At 33.5% G+C, this 24578-nt stretch overlaps 2 protein-coding genes across 3 annotated transcripts in view; one reads left to right on the forward strand and one right to left on the reverse strand.

The window, feature by feature from the left end:
- The window catches only part of LOC127065688 (protein O-mannosyl-transferase TMTC1-like), a 151592-nt gene that overhangs the window by 103707 nt on the left and 23307 nt on the right, over positions 1-24578 (forward strand). For both annotated transcript variants that reach the window (XM_050998418.1, XM_050998419.1), the window contains exons 7-10: positions 9550-9739; positions 19883-20004; positions 20263-20427; positions 20836-20949. In XM_050998418.1, the coding sequence (XP_050854375.1) occupies positions 9550-9739; positions 19883-20004; positions 20263-20427; positions 20836-20949 (591 nt within the window). The remainder of the gene's footprint in view (positions 1-9549; positions 9740-19882; positions 20005-20262; positions 20428-20835; positions 20950-24578) is intronic.
- On the reverse strand, positions 10781-19529 carry LOC127065686 (MATH and LRR domain-containing protein PFE0570w-like). The gene is made up of 4 exons (XM_050998414.1): positions 19124-19529; positions 18790-19021; positions 12600-18691; positions 10781-12338 (listed from the first exon to the last, which is right to left on the reverse strand). Exons 1-4 carry the CDS (start codon positions 19448-19450, stop codon positions 12120-12122), a joined length of 6870 nt encoding a protein of 2289 aa, XP_050854371.1. The 5' UTR covers positions 19451-19529; the 3' UTR covers positions 10781-12119.

Raw genomic sequence — 24578 nt, forward strand, 5'->3', positions numbered from 1 at the left:
TGAGATATTATCTTATTTCCTGTAACTTATATCAGTAACTTATTAATTTTCATATCTTATATTGTTAACAAGAAAATATTTTCTCAAACGAGAAAGTACATACTTCCATCTTTTCTTTTTCTCGAAATGAAATATAATAGAGATGGAATCATTTCATTGTTCTTTTTTCTCAAAGAAGTAATACCAGGTAGAAAATAAATTGATCTACTTTGTTATTTTCTTCCCTCTTATTCGAAAAAGAAAAGTACGAATTACTTTCGTTAATCTCATGTATTGAACGAGTCTTACCGCGAATGTCTCTACCAGCACGAACATAATCGTTGAAATAGAGTTTACGTCCTATCTATCTAAATGCACGGTCGGGCCGGGATTGCATACCACAAATTATCTAGCACAAGGGGTTCCACCTACTAATTTTCTCTCTTCGCCCCGTACCGCTACCGTCACTGTCACCATCACTAGCTTCTAGCATGTACTTTTCCACCCATTTCCTCATCCTTTCTCTTCTCTTTTCTCTCCTTCTCTTTCTCTCTCTTTCTCTTCGCTTTTCTCTAACACACGCGTGCATCGTAACGAAGGAGGAATTCGACGAAAACTCTCAAAGAACTTTATTCATCGAGATTTCTTTATCACAGACGTCTTAATATCCTACTTCTTATCCTTTTCTATCAATCTTCCTTGGATAAGTTAAATTGAAGTCATTTCTGTATTCAGATTTCCTACAGATATCTTTGCGAATAAAAAACAATGGCGATAGTTTTTATTTATAAAATTAGTGCAAACTCTTATTGTTATTGATTTTTATAAAATAAATCTATTACGTATCGGTACTCTATTATTGCTGTAATCAATTTTACAGGACTTAAAAAGTTAATATTTTAATAATGTCATTACTACGCCAGTATTAATGATAAATCTTCAACAATATTATTATGATTAACAGAATACAAAGAGCAAGGTACATTTATCATATTAAAATAAATCGTATTTCGAAATGATAATCAACGTATCAACAATGGAATTAGCATTGTACCTGTCAGTGCTACTGCACACGATATAGGTAATTGTTCTTTTCTTAGTGGGATAGATACTCTAGAGAAGAATTGATGTTTGTGTGAGCATTTAATTAAACTGGATGCAAGGGACCAATTAATACGAGCTAGGTCATTAATGAACGGAGAAAGGTCGATTCTCGAAGAGGAGTAAAGGGCTGAGTTTGTTCTGTACACTCGAGTGTACTATACTACCTAAGTTTGTATATACATGTGTGTACACATTCATTCCAAAAAAAGAGAGAAAGAAACAACACCACGATACAGAAAAGGCGTTGAATAAAAAGAGAAAATAGGATAACGTATCTGCAAGTATTTTCATCACTTATTTTATTGAATTCTTTTCTCTCAATAACCTAGTTCTCTAATTTTAATTTCTATATTAAATTATTTTATCATATAAAGATTATTATATAAATAGACATTACCGTTACGTGATATAAATATCTATCTATTCTCAATCTCTGACTCATTCTTTAGCTAGATATAGAAAAGAACATAAAAAAATTTTTCGATTCAAGAGGAATATCAAGTAACTTTTTTTACACGTAAAGCTAACCCTTACTATCATCATGGCCACCTATTATTCCAGATGAGATTTCGAAATATAATAACCGTTAATTTGATTTTGTTAAAATAATATCCTGAGCTGTGGCGATAAGCGTTAGCGATTGTCATAAAAATAATTACTGGAGTCTCACGAAACACTCAAACATTTTATTCCGTGTAAATATATACAGGAATATATTGAATGTATACCTTCGTGTTTCTTTGTGTGTGTTATCCATGTGTATATGTGTTTAGCGTTTTCTCCGATAACGGATATCGATTTGTACGTGGCCGATACTCTCTTCTACTACCTCGCACCCCTTCCATCATTCTCCATCCTCTCCTTCAACCCCTTTCTCTCTCTCTCTCTCTCTCACACACAGTCTCTCTCTCATCCTCTCTCTCTCTCCTCTCTCTCTCTCTCTCTCTCTCTCTCTCTCTCTTTGCGTACAAATCACCCGTATACGATACCCCCACCATCTCTTCTGTTTTCTGAACATTATACGGCTCGCTGAATAATCGAAAATAAACCCTCCGATGTATTTTTGTGTACTACCTGTAAAATAATCCACCGGCCAATACTCGTCGCGGAACCTCGCCAAATGATCGTATCGTACGGGCACGCTATATCCTGGCAAAAGGAACGAAACACGCTTGTACGCTCGCTACCGTTCGTTCTGGTTTTCACGCTTTATCCGCGACCCCTCTCTCATCGATCTCATCGCCTCTTGTTTTTTTCTTCCATTTTTGGTTTCTTCCTACATCGAACGGCTACGGTGGTGTTAATACCGTGAAAGTAATTAAATTATTCGCACTCTGACATGCACGATTTGCTAAATGTTGGAATGCTATACTCGTCTTAATTATTATATGACATTATACAGACATGTAGATAAGAAATTATTCGTGCATGATTAAAAAAGGATTAAATGGAAAAACATAAAAATCGATTGATTTGACACTTTTTTATTGTTCGCAAAAAGAGAATGATAAAAAATTTCTGGATATTTTCTTGGAAATAATAACACGTCGATAGTTGTATTTTCTGTATATTCGAATAATGAATGCCTGTTTAGTTATCTTTTATAATAACTTATTTGTCTCTTTTTCTGTTTTTTTTATTGTTGGTCAAATACATATTATGAAGATAGTAAAGCGAAAACTTTTCTCCTATTCTACTATCAAAGCAACGTACGTATAATATAACCGGAAAGACTCGATGAAAAGGATTCACAAAGTGCGGATTAGCCGATCAGTTAAAGTAAGAGGCAGAGAAAAAGAGAGAGAGAGAACGAAAAGGACACATTTGATTTCGTGCTAGAACGCAATACATCTCTCCTCGGTTTACCAACGATCCGGTGAGACGGAAGTGTATCGTGCCCAGCGAAGCGGGCCCATCCGGCCTGCAAGATTAACTGCCAACAAAGTTCCATTACAGAGCCCTCTTCCGATACCGTCACTCTTCTCGTGGTTTCGCGATCGTCCCAAGCCGGCTATCGATTTATACAACGATCCGCGATTAATGTACGATTGCTTCCGTGTGAGAATTTATTATCGTTAACGAAGATCCAACTCGGTTAGCCGATGATGGGCCAGTTACTAAAAATACCAAACGTTTTGAATGAAGTTTATACTGTTCGTTAGTAAATGTATAGGTTCGTAGTGCAGTTCAATGCTTTATTCGATTCGAGGATTTATGAGTTTTATTTTGGTGTTTTTTTCTTTTTTTTTTCATCGCTGGAGTTTTTATATAAACTAGGAAGACTCAAAACAATTGTTTTGGTTCGTAGACATTGATATGTAGAACACATTAATGAATAACAACGAATAAAACAGAATACAGTAAAATAGAATATAGTAAAACAGAATACAGTTAAAGATGTCTGTGTCGTTGCCGGATAGAAGAGTCAATTCTATGAACCTGATTGATTTATAGGAACTTCAATCCGAAGTGTTTCATTGGTCCGTAGACGATTCTTCACGAGTGTACCATGATACACCTCGGGTCAGGACTTTGTCAGGTACCAGTCAGCGACGTCGTCGTTTTAAGTCAACCGTAATAGATCGTCGCGTGTGTTCTATCAACTCCTTTCACGAAAGAGAGAGAGTTGTCATGATCTATGGGAATTGTCGGCGAAAACTTTGGTCATTTTTAAACTCTACCTTTGCGAATAGTAAATGATGTATATTATCGTTCTTAACTAATTACCACGTTTAATTGCAAACAAAAACAACAGTGAGATGAATTAATTTTGCATTCCAATCGATCGTTAGGAAGATGTTCGAAAAAAGAAAATTTCTTTCGTATAAATTTAAAAGCTTCCGCAAAAGGTCAAAGTTCCTACGTACCACGATAGAGAAGGAAAGTGGGTGAAAAAGCCGATGAGAGTAGATACTTAGTGTGGTAGTGTCAATTAAAGTTTTCAATTTGTACCTCTCTCTCTCTCTCTCTTTCTCCACAAATTAACTCATCGTGATTGAGTTTCTGTCGCGCGATCCAGAAATGTCACTTTTGTTTTTAGGTAACATTACTTGGATGTGATTGAATGTATTAATATTATTATCTTCATAAATCGATCAAAAATAATAACTGTTGTCACGTAACAAAAACGATAACCTACTTTTGATGTGAATTTCCTTTACAAAGCTATACGTCATTCTAGATAATTTTAATCTGATAAAATATATCTATTTTGCTTTTACAATATCATTTTTAAAAGTTTTATCATTTCTCTCGATATAAAAAACTTTAGAAAGGATAAATAATGGCGCTGTTGTAATGCATACGATTGTGCCGATAATTATGCCAATGTCAATAACCATAAAACGATAAATTTAAGGAAGATTTAACGTCTATAAATTCAAGCACGGTTATAAACGCATATATATACAAATAGATATACATATAATGCATATAGATATGTACAATATAAGTGTATATACATATAGACAGAAAAGGTGTTCAAATAGGTGAATGGAGAGGGACGAGAAGAGTAGGAAGGTGCGAGGGGGATGAGAATCGATCGATGAAATGGCGTGATTAGAGGCTAACGACACCGCGCTTCGCCATGAATCAGTACGATGCTTCGAAAGAAAATTATTGCGGAGTACTTCCAACCGACCGTGACATACTATCGAATTACAGTTAACGAGGATTCGCACGGAACAAACGTCCTCTCAGGAAGACCTTCAAAATCGGCGTTTTCGAGCGACATAGATTGGTGAATAAGGTAGAGAGAGAAAGGGGGAGAGGGGTTAATAAAGGCCAGTTCTGTGGTTAAATGTGAACCCGCTTCGAATTCGCCGAGCGGATTGATGCGTCGATATTAAAGAACAGATTGCGCTCTTCGTACTGTCGAAAACCCATCCTCTATCCGTCTCTGATTTCCATAAGTTTCGCTTGCATGGCTATCAACGTTTTCCCGCTTCGATTGGACCGAACCAATATACCCGGTTTTTCATATTTTTTGTTTTATAGTTGTTTGAATGGTACACCGAAAATCGTTTGATTTTAAATTACTCATTTATTGTATATTATCATATTCAATTGCATATCAAGAAAGAAGATTGAACACATTTGTTCGAAAGTTAATTCAACGTGGTATTTACCAACGTATTCGTAATTTGTCGTCCTGATTTTTAACATCTTTAACATTGATTTATTAGAATAAAAAAAAAAAGAAAGGAAAAATGACACTTCGGTTAGCTGTGGCATTTAGATTGTGGTGGAGTGAGGATTTGCGAACATAAATTCGATCGTATAGCCGGCAAACGCGTAAAAAGTAAGGACAGGGCAAGCCGACGGAATACTAATACAACGTAATAACGCTTCATAACGTATGGTTATTACGTTTCAGAATAGCATGCTCTAGTCGTTGTTCAAATTTCATGACCATAAAACTCCAAGTGCGTTACTCTCATAATACGAATACGTGTGGGATGTATTACCGTTCTCGCATACCAAGTTATATACCAATTTGAAACAAATCCAGTAAAGAGCGACCTGTTACAATAGTCTTACAATCTTTTCCCGCCATAATCGCAATGAACTGCAATGGAGTAACAACGATGAAAAGCTTTATATAAAACTTATGACAACCCTATAAGAGGATATTGGATATCCGTTTAACGAGAAAGCTTTCGGGTTCATCGATAAACCTTTCATAAGATTTAAGAATTAACGAACCATTGAAAAACTCAATATTTATGAAATTTAGCTAACATTATTGTTTCAATAATGACTTTTCAATTGTGAGTTTTATCATATAGTAACGAAACTACGTATATTGGTAATATTATTTGTAATAAAGAGAATTTCACATAGAACTTTGAGACTGATCGAGATGGCAGAAGGATATTCCCAAATAAAAGAAGATTTAAGAGAAACTTACTGATAATAAATAAATGAGAATAATAATAAAGATAATGATAAAACGAGAAATAGGAAGATAATATATAATTTTCAACGTACGCGTTTATTCACGGCAATAATCGCTCGAAATAATCATGAAGATCGTTCATTCATTCATGACTTTGCAGAGAAATGATTAATGATTTTGGAATAACGCTATAAACTTATATATAGATATATATATATATTTTATAATATAAAAGCAGACCCGTTGATCTATCGTAGAAATCCATGAAAAAAATACGGATCTTATCAAGAGTTGAAGGTCTCACGGATCTTTCGAACCAAATATATAAGATTTATCTCAATCTCTACCCATTTTCTACCACATTCGAGAAGGATAAAGTTCATATATGAATGCCTCATCCTTTGTAAAGCGTGCGCGCGCGTCCTCGCAAGACCATCTTCGAAGGAAATCCTATCCTTTTACGTTACGGTACGTGCATTGCGCTTGATGTATGCCGAGAATTATTATTTTGACGTTTCGGGTCGACCGTGGTTCTTTCTCCGCCTTTACTCGAGTCTCCGTTTCTTTCCGACTGGCCCATTAATCATGTCGACGAAATAAAAATATGACCGGCTCAAAAAAAAAAAAGAAAAAATTATGCTGAGAAAAAGGATCAATGGTGACGGGCAACTGAAATACATTATTGTCATTGTTTTTCCAAGCACCGTGTATACCAGGTATACCTGGCCGATTTTGTTTCATCGCTATTGGGAACACCGAAGACTGATATTAATCGATGCAGCGATGATACAGGATATTTGACGTTAGTGGGAATATAATAAGAATTAAAAAGAAAAAAAGAAGAACGAATCGATGGAAATACTTTTTGATGCAAAAAGTAAACTCTCACAGTCATCTGACACCAACTAAGTTTCTAAAGAACATTTTCCTACGGATATTATTTTTTAATTACCTTTGTTATATATTAGAGTTTTAACGTCAAAATATAACGAGTAAAAACTGCACGTTTATTGACGAGGCACTTAAAGAGCATCTAACTGATTATTATACATAATGATAAATGGAGTTTGGTATAACCTAAAGAGAAGAAAAAGTGTTAGAGTCTATGAAACGTAGAGCAATGTTTTATGCTACGGATGAAAAGTATTACTGGAAAATGTTTATAAGCGCGTGCGCTACATTGCCGTCTCAGAAAGTGAAGCAGAAGGTCATCTTTACTCAAGGGGAAGTCGAGTATGCCGCAATGCAGTTCGGGATGCCATGTATCCCGTATCCTCCATCCGAGTCACCATTCCTGCCACACAGGTAATGGTCCCGTAGTGCATTCGCTGCCACTTTTGTCAAATAATTTGGGTTTTAAAGTGAATGTTTGGTACAGTGTAAACTTTCACGCAAAATATAATGATTTGCGTGTTATAGGATAAAGTAAAAAATCTATTGGGTTGATAAGAACTTTACGAGAGAAAAAGCACAAGAAAATTATACTCTTTATAACGTATTTCGTTTAAGCAAGTTAGAAATTTGTGTGAAACATCAAAACGAAGGTGCAATTAAAATTTAATCATTTTTTACTCTTTTTGCTAATTTTGTCGCTCTTCGTGAGAGGCACGTGTGAGCGTGTTAAAAGAATCATTAGTAAATTAAAAAGATACGAACTCGACATTCACTTCGGTAAAAATTCAAAAAGCAAATTGTAGAGAAACGTGTCATTTCTATGCGATCGATTGTAAACTCAGAGAGCTCTTCGCAGTTCATCAGCATGCGCGTCGCTTCGTGCTCTATTCGATGGTTTTATGTCACTTTGCACCATTCGGGTTGACTCGCGCGAAAACATTTGAACTAATGCGAATCGACTATGTTCGTTTCTTTGACGGTCTAATCCTTGGTGATCTTAAAATGTGAGTTATGTTACTTTCATCTTTTAAAAATGTCGAAAAATAGGAATTCAGGTACTTTCGTTTCGTTAAAGAAATATTTTTAAGCTATTTCGATGTGTTTATTAACATTTATGAACTCCTTGTTATAGAAACTTTAAATTAATACTTGTTTTCAATTACGTCATTAACACAAAAAGGATACTTACAATTAGAAAATTATGACGTGCTAGGAAAAATCTTAATCTTCGCTATGTAATTTACCTTTTCGACTGTTCGGCACTCAACAATGTCGGCAGGAGAATTAAAGCAGGCAACTAAGCTACTTCACTTGTTTTACGTCGAGTATATACGGGTTTCAATGGAAAGCGATGTTAAGAATACTCGTCCAAAACGTTAATAATGCGGAATAAAGCAAAGTAAAGATAAGTAAGGACGGTAAACAGATGAAAATCGATAGGAACAGAAAATCTTGAACAGTGTTGAATAGACTTTTATATCCATGTCGGAAATACGTATTTGGGCATTAACGTAATTTACATTTGATACTTATAAGAGTAACGCAATACTTCTTAAACATGTTAATATTATTTTAAACCAGAATTCAACGTGTATTGTCAAATAATTTGCCCAGATACAAAGTTGAAATACATGCTGATTTCCATGTCAGTCTCAACACCGGTATTATTATATTTTTACCTTGTGATATAATTTTCGATCGGCGTGAGAATTTGTTCGACGAATCTCCTTGCAACGATTCAATTTTTAAGAAATTTGAGTGGAAGTGCGTCACCGCGGCGCTTTTGGCATTCTCCTCGTATTCCTTCGGTCTAGTAGTCGGTCTCTCATAAACAAGCACGTTTCTCGGTAAATCCGCAGCTGGTGCGGAGGACAATTAGAGGGGATCACGCTCCGTCGGTATTAACACTCAGGGTGGCGTAGTGACGAGAATATTTGCCGGCATGTTATGCGACTCGTCGTTATACGACGGGGCTTGTTCGCGAAACAATAGACCCGCCGAGTAAGCCACCCTGAGGGCGTCGAGCCGATACAACGCCGAGTGGGTGAAGGAGAGAAACGAAGAAGGTAAAGGATGAAGAGAAAAAGCGAAAGAGAGAAAAAGAGAGAGAGAGAGAGAGGGAGAGAGAGAGAGAGAGAGAGAACATCGGCTTCATCGAAGACGATGTCGAGGATACGCAGCCTCGATGATGGAGCATCGTAGGTATTATATCGGTGATTATATCGGTGAATGCTGATAGTGAGAAAACGAAAGATTCAACGTCAGCACTAGACGCGACGATCCTCTTCTTCTTCTTCCTAATGGTTTTCTCTCGCGCTTCGCCACGAACGCGTGAGAACAATACCGTACGTTGAAGCTCGTCTACTTTACGAGCCATGATCCTCGATCGCTTCCATTTTTTCTCGAGTGACTCGCAGAAAAGAACCATTGACATCTTTTGGCACTTTGCATCAAGCTATCGCGAATAACGATGGATTAGGGGTTTGGTTTCTATGTAGTGCTTACGATGTAGATTCATCGATCAGAGAAGCACTGTCGACGAAATTCTCTATTCGTCAAAGTCGTTATTATATAATAAAATATATATAAAATAGAACTCGCTTTTATATGATAAAGTATATATCATATAGTAAATTATTTGTTTCTAATTGAACGTTCATACTTTATTGTTACAGATTACTAACGTTTTGCTATTTGGCTGCGCTGAATTGTTGGTTACTTCTATGTCCTGTGACACTTTCTCATGATTGGCAAATGGGTTCCGTTCCTCTGGTTACATCTTTAGCTGATACTAGGAACCTGGCGACGTGTCTCTTTTTCGGCGGCTGCTTAGTTCTCACGTACAAAGCTTTCACGGATTTTGAGGTAAGTTGTATATACACATATTTTATGTACACGATCATAAATATCCTACATGCATTTTCCTTGCATTATATTTCTATGTCATAAAAGCTCTTTTGTGGAAAGTTCGATCTTTACCTGAATTTTTACAAAATCTCGATGAACACTGTAATCCAGAGTATATAGACACTTAACAAAGTTGCTGGATTTTCGACGTCAGATGCGACTGCATTCGAACGACATCGAGCGAAGTGGTTGCTAGTTACGGCCTCTAAAAGTTGTTTCACATCGAAATGTTTCCTTCGAAACGATCTTGCGGCCCTGTCGCTCGTATTTCAGTCAACGACGGACCGTATAGCGGTCGATGATGAAGTCGCACCAATTTCGAAAGTCGTAACACAAGAATCTATAGCTTACCGGATTATATGTTCGCGTCGTATACTCGAAAATTTATTTAAATCTTCGAAACTTATATTTTCCTCTCAAACTTAACTCTTTCATTTATGCATTATTTTTTAACCATCGCATCGTTCGTTATCGATGTTAGAATACGTTTGATGATAAAAATATAATCACGTAATCGTCCATTATGGTTTGTCATTCTCGTAAAGATCATGAATCTTGGAGAAACAAACTTAAATGGAGTCAAGTGTTCGACGTGATGAACTCTTTAAAGAGTACGACTCTGTGATGGCCACTTTTCTTGAAGAAGAGCATAGTTGCGGCTTTAATGTCCATCTTTCTACGAAGCACGAATGAGATCCGTGGTTGAAGTCACGGTAAGAACTCCAGGCGAGCTATCTTTTTTCTTTTTTTTTTTTTTGAAAGAGGTCATATTTTTACTTTACTCCGCGTTGAGAGTTAGAAACTTGTGTAGGCAGGTGCTTGTAGGAGATAGATATTTTTACGAGAATAGCTTCTTATCATTTTTACGAAACAAGTCGATCATGAATTTGTAATGATTTTAAAGCTAAAGCTTCTATATCGTTTTGAACAATTTACATAGATGTTTTAATGAAAGAAAATATATGGATTTTGTTTTCTTTGATGCGATATATTTTGAATGATGTAAAGAGTTATGTTGTCGGTTTAGCAAGCTTTGCTATGTATTGATTTTTCAAACCGCGATAAATTACAGGAATGGCTAACAAGCCAAGCGTTACCAGCTCCAATGTACATATCTATAGTTCATACCGTATTCAGAGAAGCGATCATTCCGAAGGTAGAATCATGCTTCGACGAATCAGCGTTTTAATGTAAACCACAGACTAAACTTCCGGCTACGCTTGTGTTATCGACAAGGTTAAAGTCAAACATGAATTAACATTAATGGGTTAACATGTGTGGTTATTGGGTTAATCACGATATCATACAAGGATGCTTGATCGATATTAGTTTGGTATCTAACGGATGAATTACTTAAAGGCTCTCTTATATCTTCTTCCTTTTGCAAGGTATTGTAGACCGCATTTATGATTAATGTTCTCTCTATTTTAACAAGGCCCTTTAAACATTTCAATGTATCAAATAATTGTATTTTTATCTATTTTCATATTTGTCCTATTCATTAAAATACACAAACCATATAATGATTAAATCTATGCCTCTTTGTTTTCATTCAAATTTTACATTGCGATATTTCTACCTAATAAGTTCTCGTGGAGATAAATATGTAGGTTTATAAATGATAACAGATTATTTTTTTATTTTATATTTTTTTTACGTTTTTAAGATTTTATATTTTTTACGTTTTGTTGCAAAATTCGTATGAATAGCTCGTTTATTTCTCTCATTTATTTTATTGTCTTCATTCACTCTTTTACTTTCTTTGATAAATAATCATAATGGGATATATATAAAATTGTATTTAATAATATTATAATTAGTAACAAACGTTATAAAAATAACAGATTTTTAAATAATTAAACTGTTAATTTATTACGACGACTAGCTTTGTGTTCGTTATAATCGTATAATCACAAAGGATTTAGTAAAAAAGTTCACATATCTAAACATATTTACTGTGATAACGTTAACGGGTACGATTTTTAATTTATATTTTTTAATTTATATTTATTCGTTGATACTATATGTGTTATATCGTTTACTTAAGTATTCCCTATAAATTATATGGAAAGTGCATACATTAATTGATTGTTTTGCATATTTTTACAAGTTATAGTGAATAATTAATGGTCATTTATTACATTATAAAAAATGTTTTGATTCAAACAAATGATTCATTTGCAAATAAAATTATTGGTAGAATACTATATTAAAACGAAATGATAATTTTTTTATTATTTGCGAAATGAAATGACATTTCTTTATGAAATGAAAAATCTGTCTTTGTAAAAAATAATTGTAAAAAGTTACTAACATTGCATAGGATGTCTCATAGTTTTTATACTTGTGGTTTGGCATATTCTGTGTAAATTATTTCCCATTGTTTAATTAACTTATTTACTTGTTCAAACACACTTATGGGAATCACTCTATATGTAACTATAGGAGTTACCGAATCTTTAATGTATGTAACACCAATCGTATTTTGTTGACCGTATGGTTTCTTTAGTACAATAAGGTCAATATCGTCCATTTCTTCTATTTTTTCCTTCGAATCCTATAATATAATAAACTTCTTATATTTGATGAATAAATTTTAAAGACTTAAAAAGATCTATCTTATATACAATGAATAAAAAAATCATGAAATTAATTAACATCGTACCAACATGTCATACATAATATACATAACACATTATTAACACATTATACAGAAAAATATTAATAACCATTATTTCGTATATGTATATCTATGTATAACAAAATATAAAATTATATCTTCATTTTACTATATATAACATAAACTCATAAAACATACCTTCGTTTTGTCATCAGTAGTAACGGGAATGTCTAATTTATCATTTGTATATTTTCTATCATTAGAATTTCCAAGTTTCCAATAATTTAACTCTGTATTATTGTGTCGCTCATTCTTATTACTTTCAAGAGCATTAACATTTATCGATCTCCATCTTATAAGCCAATTTATAAGATTATTGGATGTTTTATTCAGACTGCTAATTATATCTTCTTCTTTCGAAGAAATGATTGCAAAATTGTCACTTCCATTGTCAATTGTATCATCGTTATCTGTCATTGAATCATTTGCGTTAATATTGTCTTCGTTCTTATATTTCCACTTTATTTGTTTATCTATATCATTACTCGTTGAAACAGAATTTGATTCAGCATCAATTGATTTAGTTGCCTCAATAGCAGCTTTCAAATTAGTATTATCCATTAGATTCTTATTATCAGTTTTTCGATTGAATTGTTTATTTTCATCTTCACTCACCGAATTCATTTCTGCTTCTATAATAGCTGATGTTGACGTTTTTGTATTTTCCAATGATTTTTTACTTATTTCTGTATCTTTTAAAATGTCATTGTATTTAGTCTGACTATCTTTAATTCTTATTGAAGGATTAACTTTAGCTTCTGTAGCGGTTGGTATATTTGCAATTGAAAGTTCATTATTATACGAGTTATTGTCTCCAACTTTTTTATTTAGTGATTTATTCTGATCTTCTATTACAGAGTCAGCTTTTGTTTGAGCTGTAGTCGATACTGTTATTTTCTCATGAGATACTAAATCTTGATGACTTTGTACGTTTGTCTCTTTGATTTTCCATTCGGAGGGCTTAGTGTCTTCTTTACTAAAAGTATCGACATCTCCTTTATTGATGGTATATGCAATTGCCTTAGTAAATGCCATCGCATCGATATTATCTTTGGCATTGTTGTCCTTACTATTTCGATCGGATGGTTTGTCTCGTTCTTCTTTCAAAGTACTGTTTTTTAATTCTAAGCTTTGAAGCTTTTCCTTGTTTTCATTTTTAAAATCAGTTTCAATTTTGGTGACACTTGATACAGATTTGTCTGCAATTCCATCAGATGATTTTTCCTTATTTTGGCGAACAGAAGTAGCTTTCGTTGCGGCTGTGGCTAATGCAGCTATCCTTGAATTAGATATGAAATCTTTACGAACCCATGCTCCCTTGTCATTGATATTATATTCGGCTAATGTATTCTCGTCTTTGTTTTCTAAATCAATTTTTGCGGTATTAATAGTTGACGGGAATGTTTCAGAAATTGAGTCAAAAGTTTTCTGGCCATATATTTTTCTATTATCATTATTTGTCATTAGAGTAATTCCAGTTTCAGTTTCTTCAGCAGTTCTAGCAGATGTACCTTTTTCAGTATTTGATGTAACACTAACTCTAAGTCTTGGATTCTTGTTTCTATTATCCAATATCCTTGGATTCTCATAACTTGCAGTAACATCAGCAATTTCACCATTAGTTCGAGCGGACGCAGCACTTTCTAAATTTAAGATATCATCGCTTTCACTATTTGAAGTATCGTCTTCATCGTTAAACGTTAATAGTTGTTTGCTATTTGCAGTAGCTGCTGCAGCATCAGCATTAGCTCTAGTAGATTGAGTTACTTCATTTGGTAATAAAACATCATCATCTTTGATACTCGGATCTTTGTTTTCATTGACCGACCACCATTGCTGCTGGTCATTTGTCATAATTGTTACGGCATCTGTCTTAGCTCCTACAGAAACAGTTGTTTTATTATTCACTGAAATATTGTTTTTAATATTCAAATGTTTATTTTTGTCTTCAAACTTCTTCTGCTTTATTTCACTTTCAGTAGTTACTGCAGCTACGCCATGAGCTTCTGCAGATCCTGCTGCTTTATTATTTGATGTAACATCGTTTTTAACACTTAGATCGTTATTTTCGTTGTCCAATTTTGATTGTAACTTATTACGTGTAATAATTAATGTGGCATTAGCATTGCTTACGGCAGATGTAGCTGATTGATTATTTATGATAAGATTATCTTTTACAATTAGAGATTTACTATTGATATCCCATTGGTTATTATTATTTTCCAAAACGGCTGCGATATCAGTAATAGTCTGAGTAGACGTTATTGCTTTATTATTTGCTGTAATATTTTCTTTTTCATTAACATTTTTATTTTTGTCGTTTAATAACTTTTTGTTATCATCGGTAGTTGCATTAGCTGTAACATTTATTCTAGAAGGCGGATCCCTTTCATTAGCTGCTAAATAGTCGTATTTATCACTCGAAATTTCATCAGCACGGTCCAACTTCCATATCTTTTTGTTACTTACAGTAGATTCTGCGGCATTAGCATTAGTTTTCGCAGACGAAATTGTTACACCGTTTGAAGAACCATCTTCTTTTATTTGAGCGTTTTGTTTATTGTCCCATACTGATCGCAAATTTTCATCTTTAATAATCGTCTGAGAATTGGCATTAGCCTCAGTAGACGCAGTTGCTGTACTATTTGATATAATACTTTCTTTTTCATTTAGATTTTCATTCTTGTTGTTCAATTTTAATAAGTTTGTGTTACTACCGATAGAATTAGCTTTAACATCAGCTCCTGAAGACGAATCTGTTTTATTTGTTGTTAAATAGCCGTATTTATCACTCGAAACTTCATCTGCACGTTCCCATTTCCGTGATTGGCTGTTACTTGTACTAACTTCTGCAGCATTAACATTAGCTTTCGTAGATAAAATTGTTTCACCCTTCGATGCATCATCGTTTCTTACGATTTGGGCATTTTTTTTATTGTCCCAGTTCCATTTCTGATTTTTGTTTTCAATAGTTGCTTGAAAATTAGTACCAGTTTCAGCAGTTGCAGTTGCTTCACTATTTGATGTAACATTTCTTTTTTCACTCGAATTTTCATTCTTATCACTTAACTTTAATAACTTTTTGTTAGTATCGGTAGCTACATCAATTATAACATCTGTTTCTGAAGTCAGTTCCGTTTCATTAGCTATTAAATTATCATATTTATCACTCGAAACTTCATCAGCGCTGTCCCACTTCCATATTTTTTTGTTACTTACAGTAGATTCTGCAGCATTAGCATTAGCTTTCGCAGACGAAATTGTTACATTCTTTGAAGAACTATTTTCTTTTAAAGTTTGAGTATTTTCTTTATTATCCCACTGCCTTTGTTGCTTGTCATCTTCTATAACTGATTGAATATTAGCACTAACTCCAACAGTCGCAATTGCTTCATTACTTGATGCAACATCTTTTTGACCATCTAAAATTTTGTTTTCATTGTTCCATATTCTGCGTTGTATTTCACTTTCCGAAACAGCCGTAGCTATATTATCAGTCGCGGTAAGTGCTGCTGTTACATTATTTAATAAAACATTATTTTTTACACTTAGATCTTTGAGTACATTATCCCATTTCCATTTCTCCTTGTCTTCTTCGATAATTGTGCCATTAGTCGTAGTTACTTTATTATTTGACGTTAAATTGTGTTTTTCATTTGCGTTAGACGTCCATGAAAGTTTTTTATCGGTTGTACCTTCTTCAGCATCATAAGTATCTTCGACAATTGCAGTTCTTTCATTATTTGATATATCATAATTTTTCATATTCGCGACCCTGCTGTTTTCTACCCAATTCCATTGTTTTTCTTCACTTTGAGTAGCTGTTATAAATTTACTATTACTTGCAGCAGATGCAGCTGCTTTGCTATTACCTGCTGCAAATGCAGCTGTTTTAGTATTTAATATAACATCATCTTTCGTACTTTTAATTTTCTCGTCACTGTTCCAATTCCATTGCCTGTTTTTATTATGAGTAGCTTCTGCGACATTAGTATTAATTTCAGCAGACGTAGTTGCTTTATTTTCTGATTTAACGCTGTTTTTAATTATCAGATCTTTATCCGTGTCGTTCCATTTCCACTGCTCTTTTTCCTTTTTAGTACTGATCGCAACTTCAACATTATCAGCAACAGATGCAACTGATTGACTATTTAAACTTTGAACTTTTTCATTGTTGTTCCATTGCTCTTTATCATTGTTATTAACTGTTGCAGCTTCAGCATCTGTTTTAGTAGACTCTAACACTTTATTAATTTGTACGTTATCCTTGACTCTCTTGTTCGGTAGTTTTTCTGTTTTCTCTGTTGAAACAGCAACTGGTTGTATAGCTGAGGTATTTGCATTTGATTCCAAACTAGACCATTTGTCGTCTCGTTCTCTTGTAACTTTTGGTTCGTTTGCCCAGTTTGATGCATCTTCTGTAGCTGCATTATTTCTAGCATTAAGATTGACAGACGTTACTTTAGCGAATTTTAAAGAATCGTCTTTATTATCAAGACTTTCATATTTGACAATCCATTCCGACGGTACTTGAATTTCATAAATATTTGAATTTTCCACCGGATAAGTTACACCAACACCGGAATTAACTGTTTTAGATAATATTTCTTTTTCAACTATAGCAGGATTATTTTTATTATTTAATACACTTTCTTGAGTCGCTGTTTTTCTTAGTTGTTCATTCTTGTCTCCTCTTGAAACTCTGGTTTCTTTATTGACAGTAGCATCAGCTTTTATTTCAATTTTCGGCAAACCATCGGTTTGATTACTGGACACATTGTTTTTCATGCTGTTTTGAAATGATTCACGCTTGCTTTCACTAGATGCACCTGATGCAGGATATACAGTGGCAGGTGCAGCTACTTTACCATTTGATATAGTAGTATTTTCATCGTTGATGATTGCATTTTTGATATTCCACTTTGTCAACCTTTGGTTGTCTTCATTAATTGCGACATTTCCAGCATGAGCTTTAGTAAATGCAGTTGATTTAGCAGCAATTGCTATATTATTATTGTCACTCACAATGGTGTCATCGAGAGCCCAGGTTGATAGTTTTCGTTTTTCTCCACTGACGAAAGGTTTTACTTCAGTTGCAATAGATGTTACTTGTTTAGATTTAAAAATAGCATCATCCGTAGTACTTCTGCTTATACCATCGTTATTCATCTGTACTATCGTCTGTGTACTCTTTAATGGCTTATATTCATCTTCACGAACTATTCCAGTTCTAGAATTAGCTCCAGCATGATTTTCAGTAGATGAAGCTATCTTAGAAAATAATATGTCATCATTTTTATCACTCATCATTTTATATTTAACAATCCAGTCTGATGGTATATAAATGTCTTTACTATCAGAAACAACGTCTAGATTAGCTGCCTTAGACGTAGTTGTCTTAGAAATTGAGTTAGCATTGGATATAGCATTATTATTATCCTTCGTCGTTTTGTCAATTGAATCCAATTCTGGTGGTATAAGAATAGCTTCACCAACAACACCATTATCCTGCCACATTCTAGATGATTTCTTAAGATCTTTGCTAAATTCATATTCTTCGTCATTTAGCCATTTCAAATTTAAGTCTTTATAATCAGATTCGATGTATGTTTTAATAGGTACTGAATTATCAGGTTTTTTGTCTAATGTTGTTTCAGTCGATGTTGCTTTTATGGTTGCAATTGGTTCATATTTTGGTGAAGTATTAGAAGATTCCGGGTAATTAAAATAAGATCCTGCACTATTATCAAGCCATTTGCTAAATTCACCATCCGGAACGTTTATTTGAAATTCATTGAATTTCTCTGCTTCTGCGTTTGCTTTTTGAATGATTTTTGTAAAAGCAAGATCAGTATTCAAAGATTCAATCGATGATTGTTTATTTTTTATTCTGTTAGCATTTATTCTATTAGAATTTACCAGACAATCCTTACTATCTTTATTAAGAGTGTTACATAATGGAATGTGTGTATCTCTTTTATTTCGTAGCACATTATCTGGTATTTCAGTGTATAATTGTCTTCGTTTAGTTTCAAATTCATCGTTATCACTTTTATCAGAATATTCATTATTTTCTGATTTACCATTCCGTCGATTTTCATTCGCTGTAATTTGCGGAATTATTGAATGAAGCATTTCTTCGTCGATTTTTCTTATCTTTTCATTTTTGAAATTGAATGTACTTTTTAAGCTTTTATCTAATTTAGTTGTATCTTTTTCTTCGTTATCAACTGTAAAATGGATTTATATTTTTAAGACTTTATCAATTAATTATATTATTTTTAACATGTTATCGTGCGTGCTTGAACTTTACTTATTAAATTCTTACCCTTTTTTTGTCTCTGATAGAATTTGTCTTTAAATACATCATCAACTTGATTCGATTCGAATTGATTCAATTCTCCAAATTTCAATAATTCTTCCTTACTAGTGAATAGCTGAATGACTTTAAAAAATGACTGTATTATGTCATCTATAAGTTTGTTTCCAAATCCATTTAAGAATATATTATTAAGATTTACATCTTTGTTGTTTCTTTTATCTAAGAAGAAGTCGAAACCCTAACAATAAATTGAATCTTAATTACATAACTTGGAAAGTAATATACAAGAGTTTTATTAAAGCATAGAATTGTTGTATATTTCGATACTTTTGAAAGATACCTTTCGAAATTGAGGAAATAGAGATCTTTTGTGAAGCTCGCTTCTTGTAGCATCGGGTTCAAGTTCGTCTTCATCGGGAATGACCGTTTCTATATCAGGAATTTTTCTCTGCCTTTCCTGGTTATTGAAATTACTTATTTCATTTTTTATCAAATTAACTTCTCTGAACGATGGAATAGCTGAAACGATTCCCCAAGGAATCAATAATATCGCCAGAATCTTCATTCTGAGTGAAACTTTTAAAATGCTGTGTGTTTTCACTAAATCGTCGATTATATACCGTTTCAAGCAATTGTAAAAACAATGCGCTGTTGGACTATATATCATGAGTAAATTATTAAATATTATTTTAATCACAAAGAGCTTCGTTTCATCATTTGATTTTTATTTATTTCCAAGAAATACTTTTAAATCGGATACAATGCCCTCTTAAAAAAAAAAAAAACAATATTATAATAAATGTTCAAAGTAAATAAATTGTACATATATAAAAATGATTGAAATAAAATAGAACTTACATTTTCTTTTGGAAAATATAATCCAAAAAAATCAAAGTTATATAAATGTTAATAATAATGTTTATTTTTTACATTTGTGATCTCATCTTGTATTAATTATTTAGAATACTTGACGCTAATAAAATTTATTCACGCAAAATTGTTACAATTGTATATTATAAAAGTTGACATTATTTTATTAATACGTACATATTATTTTTCAATAAATAGTAATGTATAGAAGTACATCTTTGATTTTCAGCAACAAAGGCACCCGCCCCTTATTCTTGGTTGGATGTTCCTGGTGCTACCGTTCCTACCTGCGTCTAATCTTTTCTTAACTGTCGGATTCGTCGTTGCGGAGCGCGTACTGTACATGCCAAGGTAATACTGAAGCTTTAATACCAATTGAAACCAGACATTTGTATATAAAGGTGTCTGCCATTCGTTTATATAAAATCGTAAAGTTATTACACTTGTTGTTACGTTCGTACATGTTATTAAATAATAATTACACAGTATTAATTGTATTATGTTAATAATTAATATAAAATTTTTTAATTATGAAAAAATAAATGTCGTATACTATAAAACTATATGTCTGATTCAACCCGTGATCGATATTTGTTTGATATTTTCTAGCGTTGGATGGACCTTATTAGTTGTGTATGGTATTCAAGTGACTTGGACAGCTCTACCACGACGAAGAAGTTTTATTACAGCTGGAGTGGTCTTACTTCTCATTTTAGGGTGCTACAGAACCTTTCTTCGAAACAATGATTGGACGTCTCGAGAGACTTTACTTAGGTACGCTTTATACCGTTATGTAAAGTCAATTTATATATCATACATTCATCTCTTATGATAATCTGTATGATTATTCATTTAATTTTTGGAAAGAACACTTCAAAATAAAAAGTAAATTTTGATTTCTGACTCTGTTGCATTTTATGATAATACAAAAATATCTAAACTTAAGGGTAAAGGTAATCGTATAGTTCGAGACAAGAATGCTGGCTGAGAGCCAGAGTACACACGTTTACACACACATCTAGACTATATGTGAGATGACTTCGTGGCATCGCTTAGTAGTGATTGGGTCATGCAAGGCGAACGCAAAACATAACTAACATAGATACGGAATGACGAGGGTGGTTAGGTTGTGTCGAGGTCGAGAGGTTGTGTCTTGTCTGACCTCGGATCGTCTTGTTGCAGAGCTGGTTTGCGGTCTCTGCCTCACAATGCCAAGATGCATTACAACTTCGCCAACTTCCTAAGAGATACGTCACAACCGAACCGTGCAATTCTCCATTACCAGTTGGCCCTCTGGTAAGTAAGAAAACGTTATCTCACTTTTATGAAGAAACTCAGGAACAAAAAGTAAACGTTCTTGTGATTTCAGCTATTTTCAATAATAAGATTCTTTATCCTTCTTTTCGAAATATTCGATGAGTCTTTTCCACAGTTCAATAACATATTTATGTATAAAAATCGATTTAATTTACATAACTAATCTTCTGACTATTTAAAAAATAAAAAAGAATGCATAAAAAGTATTTAATTTCTAATGATCATTTTTTTACTTTTTCTTTCGCACATAGTCAGACTCATCAGTAAAATATTTATACAATAACAAGTTCGTTTTAATTGTTAAAAGTACAAGATATAAATAATATTATAATAATAAAACATTAATCTGGCGACATACATGTTTACGTAGAATATATAAATCTTAATTATCCGACAGTAAGAACATACTTCTTTGTTTTTTTGTTTGTTCTTTGTATCGATAACCAGTAAAATAACTCCTATAGATGATACAGCTGCAGAAAAGTACAGCTATTTTTTCAAGAACATTTTACGTATCGTATTAGGTGAAACGTCGATATTTGTATAAATCCATTTCATCGCATGTCAGATTTAAAAGAATTTAGTCATTTTATTGATTTTATTAGAAATTACAAGATATATTATATATGTAATTATCATTTTATATACATCTCTTGACAGAAAAGTATCACATGTGAAATACTCCAAATATGACGAATAGCATATAAATATTACTTCGTGGTAATATAATATATAATTATAAATTAAAGTCTGTCCTTTCTTGAGTTTAAGTCCTTTCTCAGCATCAAGTCTGTCCTTTCTTCAGTATCAAGAAAGTCGTGAAATAAGTGCCGAAATGTTAGAGTATTTCTCTTAATATTTCAAAAAATTCGGCAAAGTTCCGAAGTTTGTTCAGAAACACTGTCGACAGTATATTTTAAAAAATAAAATGTATATTTCACAAAAATGAAACGAATTGAAAAAAATATAACATTATTAGTAATGCGTGGGTCCTCCTTTATATTCAATCATTTGTTTTCTTTTAATGAATTAAACAATCGACGAATATACTCTTGTGGTAATTTATTTTGGATGTATCACTAAGAAACTAATGATAGCACACACGTATTATCTTTTTGTCCAAGCGTGTATCCTCGTCGTAATGTGAAAACAAGTATTATAAATTATATACTAGAATGATCGCCGGTAATATGTCATTTATATTTTAATTGGGGCAAATGAAGCAGATTGTAAATTGTACGTCGAGAATAAACAATTATTTTCATTCGTTGTTCTAAGGCCCTAGGGTCCGAGAGTCTGAGTAGAAAGTAATATGATTTTTCCTTAACAAGTTCGAGAAACGGAAAAATAAAAAAGTGAAACGATGTGCAGTAACATTTGCATTATTATTCGTTTTCTCATTGTCTCTTCGTTTGGCTTCTTTCCAGACAACGTGTCGTTGAAAAGGGTAACTCTGGAAAACTATTTCTCCTTTGCAATTCCATTCGTTCGAGCTCGCGAGAAGATATTGTATATTAATTCGACCGTGAATTTACCGTTTACAGACATATTAAAAGCACCATCCAATTAAATAATTCGTGCATGGCGACGCAACAAGGATTTCACGTTCGAATCGTGCACCCTTTTTTTGAACTCTGCGCACCCTTTTCCTTCGTCTTGCACGCGTCTACACATACAAACTCATACCATAGATTTCGGTATTACGTGCTAGCTGAAGCGAAACGAAAACCTTTACAAAAACACTCAATGCATTATCGGTCCGTAAAATCGAGTGTTTTGCCGTCTGCTTCGTACGGAAAGCATTCGGTATTATGCGTTCCCTCGGAGAAAAAATCTCACGAAAAGGTTGTATTGACACGACGATAATAACGAAAGAGGGTGCGTCATCAGATGAGATTTTTTTTTCTCACTTCACTTCTTCCGCTAATTGAGACGAACAAAAGTATCATTGTTTATACTACTAAAGTAAAAAAAAAGGATAGAAACAGCGATGTGATATTAATTTACGAACATATAAAATAATCTAAACCTGCTTGACTTAATATATTCTTTTAATAATAAGTCTGGAATATAACACAAGAAAATAAAAAAAAAATTGTTTAATTGGAATGATAGATTTCGCTAAATATTTTAAGAGGCTTCGATGAAAATACTTTAAATTAGAATAGAATTTCACTAGAGAGAATATTAGGTTTTAATTCTACAATGTTATTTCCTTAACGTGAAAATCGATTTAAAACCATTCGAATCCTATTCTAAGAGTTCTCTGGTTAATGGACTAACGCGTTCATGGTATAATTACCATTATTCGAAAGAACTAATTTGCGAATTTGTTGCAATTATATAATACCTTATTTCGAGAAAGTAAAAAAGGAAAAGAAATTGTTTACGTAACACAGTATAATGATTCCTATAGACCATCGTATATTTTGTTTTACTTATCTATTTTCTCGACGTCAAGAGATCGGAACTAGCTCGAAGATCCTTGAGTGACTATTAATAAGAGGTTTCAGAGCGTAGAAAGCTATAACGACTCATGGATATCGCATTCTCATCATCACCAGTTAATTATTTTGGATGAGCTTTCGCAGCCCATCGTTTGTGTTACCTACTACCCCCACGGTGGACCATGTCAGTGTATGTGTATGTATAGGTATGTAATGAGAAAGGATAGACGAATATATATAGAGAGGGAAAAGGAGGGTAAAAGGAGAAAAGGGGGTGCAACTGCGAAGGGAACTTGACGCTTTTGTACGAGCTACCGTTGGTAGCTTAAAGTGGAGGGAGGGTATACGATCTACCGTTGGTTCGACCTCTCCGCACTCGCAACCACTCTTACCACTACTCACCATCACCACTTCAGCAGACCCCTAGTGCATAGTCAGACCAGGGTGGTAGTAAACAAACAAAAGTGCATTAATTAGCCGCAGCTCGGTTGCGTACGAGGAGGTGTGGGAAGCACTCGTTCTCTGTTTCGGTTTTCAAATCCACCCATCTCTCTCTTTACCTTCCCACCCTTTTCCAATCTCTCTATTTCACACCCCCACTACTGTCTCTTCTCTTTTTCTATCACTTCGAGGCCAACGCGTATCTGTGTACTATACAAATCCTTTTCTTTTCTTTATATTTCAATTATTCTCTGAATTAAGTAATTTTCGATAATAAATTTTTCGATTCGAATAAGTTATTGTAAAATGATCTTAGAAAGTTGTTTAACAAATCTTCAACGATTGACATTAAAGTGAACCATTCACAAAAGTGATCAATCGTCAAGAAAAAACAAATATATATGTATATGATTGTAATTAAACTCTATTTTCAAAAGAGATACGATAAGACGGTGCGTGATCGAAGAATGAAGAAAGCGCTTAAATCCAATTAATGGCTCGAAGTACGATGCAATCGACTGTGCAGAGTTAGCCGTCGCGAATGACACGAGAGATGGCGCGAGTCCCTGTGGCCTTTCGCCAATCAGCTTTGTCATAATACCACAATATTTGTCCACGAAAATGCAATCAGTCTGGCAAACACATCGGGAAAGTGGACAAGCGTTGGAAAAAAGGGAGATTAATAGATAGAGATAGATCGAGAACGAAAATGAAAAAGAG

Source organism: Vespula vulgaris, chromosome 8 (genome assembly GCF_905475345.1).
Source record: "Vespula vulgaris chromosome 8, iyVesVulg1.1, whole genome shotgun sequence".
Classification (NCBI taxonomy): Eukaryota; Metazoa; Arthropoda; class Insecta; order Hymenoptera; family Vespidae; genus Vespula; species Vespula vulgaris.